Genomic DNA, 7541 nt, shown 5'->3' with positions numbered 1-7541 from the left:
AGACAAAAATGAATGTATTGACAAAACACAGCTTATAACTCTACAAAATTGTCTGGTACAAATAAGAACCGTTTAGAAATAATAATTAAAGAAAAAAAATGGAACACTGTGATTCTCTCATGAACAAATTTTTTTTGGTCACAGGACAGTTGTGCTTTCTAAACGTTCCTACAAAAATAGAGCAGTGTGAAGGAGACAACTCCTTTTAGTAGTATATTCAAAGTATCAGTTCAAACTTTTTACATTCTTTTCAGAACAGTGTTACCGTAAAAACTTATATGAAGGACAAATGTCATGTTTACAATAAAAACAAAAATACTGACAAAAAAATAATAATAATTTGGGGACAAGCCAAAAGCCATGCTAATGCGAAAAACAAAACAAAACAAAACATGGCATATATGTTATATAAAAAACCTGATTCAACACAATTAATTATTTCTGGCATTTGACATTTTAACATAATTATTATTATAATTTTTTTTTACAGTTATCCAGTATACACAAACTAAAAGACTATACAATATGTAATGGAAACATGTATACAAGCAAAAGAGAATAAAACACAATTTCCAGCTATACATTTATGGAAAAAACTAATTAAATAAATATCTATATAATCAAATTCATTATTTTCAGCATAAGTGATAAAATTGTCCACAGCAATGTTTGATTAGACTAAAGTTCCAGTTCTCTTTGATTTTGTTCTGTATCTAAAGGCACTTGCCTTCCTGATTGGATCCAAATAGCCTAACTGACTATGGCCCTGTTTACACCTGGTATTAAGATGCGTTTTGGTCAATCAGATCACAAGTAGACGAGGGAGAAACATACCCGTTTACACCTGGTGTTTTAATCCGTCTCTTTAGTCCACTTCTGTCCTGCTTTCTTTTTTTTCTTCAGATCTTTCGATCTAATGGACAAAATAAGCTCGCCAATTTACATATGAACATGCCCAGAGACAACTGAAAAACACAACACGTTTCTGCTCTGAAAGCCACACGACTGAGTGTGTGTTAGAAATCAGGAATGGTGAGAGAACATGCTTGGTAAGTTTTTCATCTTTAAAACAAACTAGGGTCTCCAGCCAAAGTTTAAATCCTGTCTGGCTAGCGCGCTTCCCATTATGTTTACGCATTAAGTCAGTAGGCGGAGAGAAGGGGGTCTTTTATGGCTGTCCGACTTCTAACACATTCGACCACATGAGCGTTTACACTACGAAAGCAATCCGGTCTAATGTGTTCGAAAGTGGACAAGCTCAAAATGTTTTAGACCTGTAAACCCCATTTACACCTGTATTTAGCGTCATCCACTTGAGGGCTGTGGTCCACATTGTGATCCGATCGACCAAAACGCATTTTAATACCAAATATACCGTAAACAGGGCCTATACAGTGGGGAGAACAAGTATTTGATACACTGCCGATTTTGCAGGTTTTCCTACTTACAAAGCAAATTAAGGAAATGCAAAAGTGCAAATGCAAATTAATTACTTAAAACACATACAATGTGATTTTCTGGATTTTTGTTGTAGATTCCATCTCTCACAGTTGAAGAGTACCTATGATAAAAATGACAGACTTCTACATGCTTTGTAAGTGGGAAAACCTGCAAAATCGGCAATGTATCAAATACTTGTTCTCCCCACTGTATGTCGGATTCATAGGCATGAAAATGTCAAATTTTCAGATCACAGATCAAACTCATCTGGTAAGAATAAATAGTGGTTATAAACCCCTCAAAATGTTGAGATATCAGTGGCTTCGCATATTAAGTAACTCCAATTCCCTAAAATGACAAAACCAAACAAATAAAAACCCACATTAAGGTAAGGTGCCCCTCTTCGCCCCTTTCACAGTCCCATCTGCATGTCAGCAAAGTTGAAAAAGTTGTCGACATCACGCGAGGACGTATGTTTGCTCTCAGAAACAAATACCTGCAAGAAAAGCAGCAGATAGCATGGACATGAGAAGCAGTGTTGGGGAAAGTTACTTTTAAAAGTAATGCGTTACAATATTGAGTCACTCCCTAAAAAAAGTCACTAATTGCGGTACTTAGTTCCTTTTTATGGAAACTTTTCCTCGCCCAGACTTGCTTGCTTGTTTTTTAACAAAAAAAAGTTATATTTTTGACAAATGTAAAGTCTCTTTCTCCACAAAAGTGAAATAATCATTTGACGATCAAGCGCACAACACCTCTGCACCTTATTCCCAATTATGGTGACGAGAGTCAATAAATTGGTAGGCGAAATGACTTGCATTACTTTTTTGAAAAAGTAACTCCAATATTTTGTTGTCAATTTAAACGTAATGCATTACTTTACTAGTTACTTTTAAAGTAATCTGATTATGTAACTCGTGTTACTTGTAATGCGTTACCCTCAACACTGATGAGAAGTAACAGCGTCCTCTTATAATTACCTTAGTCCCATTGAACACTTCATTGGCAATGGATTGACATGCCTCCACCACACCATCTCCATTCAGCTCAAGGGCTACCACTGGACCTGCAGGAACACAGATCATTGTTTTACATTTCTATTTGCAAATGGACAAATTTTCCCAAGAAGCTGCGCATGTTCTTTTTCGCTTTAACACAATGCATTACAGCACCTTTGGTGATCCACTCTGTGAGGCTCTCTGCATTATTCTGGAACACTCGGTTCACATCCTCAGGGCGCATGGAAACCTCTTTGGTCTGAATGAGGACAAAGCCTTTGGTGGACACCTGCATTTAGGTTGATACAGAAAAAATGTGTGTTAGAAAATTAAAGGTTTTTGGAAATAAGTTTGGTTATCAGTTGGTGAACAGGCCAGGATTTGTGTTTTGTATTGAGAAGCATAAAAATAAAAGATCACTGCTATAAAGTCAGTGACAAAAAGGTCACATGACAGCAAACACTTTGGTCTGTTTCTGTCTCTTCCTCATATTTGCTTTAGATGAGATCTAAAAGTTTGCTGTTACTTCTGACACCTTTTTATGCAGAGAGTGCAAGGTTGTATTTAGTGAAAACTATATGAATTCACAATATTGATCTACCCTACTTTATTCTTAATGTAAAAGACTAACTTTGACCTTAAACTTTTATAATGTGCTGTTTTTCTGTTCTAATTTTTTTTTGATAACACTTGCACATAAATATGCTTTTAATAATGGGTTGATAACTAAAAATATGATGCTCTTATTGGCATATTATTATATGTTTTGTAATCAAATATTTAAGTGCTTCATATATTTAACTGCTTCGTGGCTTGAAGCCGAAGAGCAATTCACTTTGATTTGAACTATGACTGATGTAATTATTCTGTGTATTGTCAAATCAGACCCTTATAACTAAGAAGCAAAGTTTTGCCTTCCCGTTTAGCACATCCTGCTTTTGGTAACAAAAAAATAGATCAGACAATACAGGAGCCCACAAGCAAAGATATTTTAAGACAGTCAGTAATTTCCTTAATTTACGCAATTATAAAACTAAAAAGCACACAATAACTGATATGGAAGACTGTGTTGAATTTTGCGGGCAACATCTACAGCAGACAAAGATGGATAAAAGTTACAGATATGTGAAGTGAGAATAGTATACATCCCCTTCTCTATATATAGGTGGAGTGACTGAAGAAAGCTGATTTAATTTCAGCAATTAAGATGGAAAACTGACTATGAACAGCATTTTTCAATAATACGTTAAACCAAGAGCATAAATGCAAAGATTTTCTTTAGAAATGCCACATTAGGAAATTTTGATTCTTTCCGATTAATAATCCAGCTTGTCTAACTTCAAGCTTGCAACAAGAATATAATTCTAAGAACACATATGCTGCACATGATGTCAGTTTGTAGACCGCCCACTGTCGCAACCATGAATGACAATTCTACAGCCTCGACTCTATCAAACTATGTCTGACCTCATCAATAAGCTTCCGGGCATTAGCAGTTGTGTAGTCCCCAGAAAAGAAGACAAACAAGCAGGACTCTTCACTCTCTGTACGCCGACCTCCTTTGGTCAGTGGCACTATGCTCCGACTTGCTTCAGAGGAGATTCTCACAGACTTGAATTCTGACTCAGGATCTGGTAGAGGCACATGCTCCTGGACAACAGCATCTTCCGGTAGGAGACTCCAATTGGTCTCCCCAGAAACAGGTGTGAAGTCATGAATATTGCTCCAGTTGTTGTTAAAGATGCTGAGGCCTGCATCTTTAAAGTGGAAAGCCAGCTCAGGGTAGTAATACTGGAAGCAGCCAAACTTCATGCCCGTAGAAGACTCGATGATGGGCTGGGTGGCGCAGCACAAAAATACGTCCATTTTCTTGCAGTCTCTGGTGCGGAACTGCTGGCAGGCCACCACACACTTGATATCTTTGCAGTCTCTGAAGAACACACTGCCTTTAACCGGACCCAACATAATGCGGCAGTTCACACAATCGTCAATGGTAATGGTCGCTGAATGGTCGAATACGTAGATGTTACAATTCTCACAGTCCTGAATGACAAACTGCTGGCCATTGAGTTTGCCCGGCAACCGACCCACAGTCTCATTCTTAAGGCCTGTCAGCATGAAGTCTTTGGGGTCAACCTGCAACAAAAGTGCAAACATGTCAAGGTCAAAAAATGGAGAACTTAAAAAATGATAAAACCATTATCAGCTATCTTTGCATTCTGGTTCCCTTCACAACAGGATGTAACAGTGTGTGTGTGTTTATTAGTCAGACATTTGATGCTTTTTATCCATCTAAACAACTTCTGTTATTTAGTGAGGCTTGACCTAGTAATCCTACATGCTTTAGAACAAACATGTCATCACCTTAAGTATTTAACCTATAAATAACTTCTATGGACTTGTCTAAATGATCAAAAACTTGATGTAGGCTATCTGTTGTAAACAATCTTCTACTTGCCTTCTGCCCTCTGATTGACAGTTTCCCCCCACCACAGCCCAAACACATGCAGGTTAGGTGGATTGGATATGCCAAATTGATATCATATGTGTGTGCTAGGTGTAAATGCGTGTGTGTGCGGGTCCCAAGCCATGTAATGAGGAGGGTTGGGTAAAGACCTGGCAAGTGGCAACCTTCCCCGGAAAAAACATTGCCAAGAAAATTCATGGCCATAGAATCACCAAGAGTCGGATTCGACTGAAATGGTAATATAGATAGATTTATCACTCAATCATCATTGCATTAGGCCTATATGTTTTGCCCTTAAAATTAAAACTAGAGCTTTCATAAAACTAAGGATTTAAATATCTTCTTACTAAGACATATTATTGGGAGATAGAGAGTGACAGCTGATATTTATATGCATTTTATGTAAGAGGTCTGTTATACATACTGTATAAAAATATTGTTGATTTACATTACAAGCTAGGCTATCACTTACATTTTGACCATATAAATAACAACATCTGCACCAAATAGCATATTTTATACAAGTTTGGGGCTCTGAATAAAATTCAAATTATACAAATCAAAATCAAATGATACAACAAATAAAATTGAGATTTTCCTTTTATAATTTGTCTAAACGTTGAATACAATGTTCATTAAAACCGATTTTTCATATGTCAGGCTTTCAAGGGTTCAGCTTTAGTCTGGTGGATGATAAAATAGAAAATGGGGGGGGGGGGGGGGGGGGGATCCACAAATTTAAACTGAAGGAGGAATCTGTACTATATCTAGGGAACAGAAGAGCTCTTATGACTTAGCCACCTAGCAACCACCCCAATCAGAACACCCCAACAATCACATAGCTACACCCTGGCAACTCCCTTGCAAAAGAGAACTCTTGAGTTCAGACTGTCCCTGCCAACAAGGGATCAAAGATATTTCCTTATAAACATCTACTTAGCTTGTTGCTAACCCATTGCTATATTAGGACTACAGGTCAGATTCATTGAGTATGTAAACTCGCATCCTTTCAGTAGTTATAGTCCATAATTAGCAATATACTACCATTTTAAGTATTTAAAAAACTGGAATGACTGTGTGTAATTTATGTTGTATAACAAAATGTGAAAGTAATGTTAAAGTAAAAAAAATATATATATAGAGCAGGGGGTTAGTTCTATGCAACGGTTGTTGATTGAATTTTGAGATGTTGGCATTCAAAAATGAATGTGATCTTGCAGTTGATTGTGGGTGTGTGGACTCAATTATTGAGGTCTAGCAAGTCAACAGTTATGACAGAGTAACTGCCAGAGTGATGACATTTTAATTAAAAAATACAAGGTAAAAAAAGAAAGAAATACAGTACATGGATGAATCATTCACAATGAGATCTATGATTATGAATAGCCTACACAATAGATAGGGTGAATTTTCATTTCATGCTGATTAAATCTAAAACAGACCAGCTAAAAATACATAGGAAACACCCAAAGGCTTGAAAATGTCGGTTCCCATCCAGGTTTAGCCGGCTACAAAATGAAAGTGCTATCAAATTAGATTATTTATTTTTTATATAAATACTTTTACATTTATTTTGTGGGGCCCCTTGGAATTACTAGTCTAATCCATAAAACCAGACACAGCCATTGACAGACCATGTGAAATCTGAATTAGACTTGTCTCGTGCATTTATTAGCATCGACCAATCTATAATTTAAACATTAAAGATTCATACTTCAAAAGCTCTCAAAGCTTTGTAATGGTATTGCGGTCGAAGGGGTAGACGGACACTCCCACCCTCCCTGTTCCTCCTCAATATAGTGTCATGCATGTTGATGGCGACACCACTTATGTGCTAATCCCTAACACAGCGTTATCTGGACACGCACCAGGCAAACAAGTTACGTGCCTCGACTTTAAGCCGATAATAAGCTCTGTCTATAATTTACCATAGTATGTGAAAACCTATGACAGCTGAGAGACTCTCGCATCGATGGTCAATCGAAAGCAACAGTGGCAGACAGGCAGCCAGTCAGTCATAAACACTGAACTATAGGGGCCAAACCCTTCGCTTGCGTGATTACGCATGTAGTGAACGGCGTAAAATGGGTTTTAACGAGGAGAATTGAGCTAACGCATAGCTTTTTCGGATGGACTTACATTTCAATCTGTATAATTCCTAAAGAAATTAAGCAACATAATACCCAGTCAACGTATAGTCTAGTGAACAAAACAGGTTAAAATGCAGCGTCGTACCTTTTCTCGTTTGTCCCAGCTGTATTGCTTTGGAGCCTCCTGGTTGCTGTTGCTGCCCAGCGCAGTGTTGTTGGTTTCGGGGAGGTCATTGCCCGTAGCGCTCTCGTCCCCAGCGGGCAAAGCGGAGTCTTTTTTAGGAGATTTTCTCCGAGATTTTTTGGAGAAAAAGCACCCCATTTATGGTCGATATGTCAGTGTGCCCCTCCTGTTGTAAATGCCACGCGTTTCTGAAATACTCTCGATCAGTCGCAGTAGCGCTCCGTCTCTCACCCTCCCCAGAAAGTAATCAAGAACACGCAACCTGTGCGCTTCCCGTTTCCTTGACCCTCGAATCAGCCAATCACTACAGCGGACCGCGTTACTAGGTAACAGCGAATCAAAGCCGATGCGAGTGGAGGGGG

At 38.0% G+C, this 7541-nt stretch overlaps 1 protein-coding gene across 1 annotated transcript; it reads right to left on the bottom strand.

Moving 5' to 3' along the window:
- rp2 (RP2 activator of ARL3 GTPase) lies at positions 1 to 7478 on the bottom strand. The gene is made up of 5 exons (XM_079627440.1): positions 7141 to 7478; positions 3906 to 4574; positions 2613 to 2727; positions 2421 to 2506; positions 1 to 1936 (listed from the first exon to the last, which is right to left on the bottom strand). Exons 1-5 carry the CDS (start codon positions 7315 to 7317, stop codon positions 1853 to 1855), a joined length of 1131 nt encoding a protein of 376 aa, XP_079483566.1. The 5' UTR covers positions 7318 to 7478; the 3' UTR covers positions 1 to 1852.
- Between the last annotated feature and the right edge of the window lie 63 nt (positions 7479 to 7541).

The sequence above is a fragment of the Phoxinus phoxinus genome (assembly GCF_949152265.1).
Source record: "Phoxinus phoxinus genome assembly, chromosome: 11".
Lineage (NCBI taxonomy): Eukaryota > Metazoa > Chordata > Actinopteri > Cypriniformes > Leuciscidae > Phoxinus > Phoxinus phoxinus.
The sequence above is the reverse complement of the archived record's forward strand: the minus strand, read 5'-3'. Positions and strand labels throughout refer to the sequence as shown.

What these genes read in the sequence shown, in the direction of transcription:
- rp2 (XM_079627440.1), bottom strand. Translation starts at nt 7,317, where the DNA reads ATGGGGTGCTTTTTCTCCAAAAAATCTCGGAGAAAATCTCCTAAAAAA. An exon ending in CACAGAGTGGATCACCAAAG is followed by an intron (nt 2,507 to 2,612) that starts GTGCTGTAATGC and finishes GTGTTCCTGCAG; the next exon opens with GTCCAGTGGTAGCCCTTGAG. An exon ending in AAGTGTTCAATGGGACTAAG is followed by an intron (nt 1,937 to 2,420) that starts GTAATTATAAGA and finishes CTTTTCTTGCAG; the next exon opens with GTATTTGTTTCTGAGAGCAA.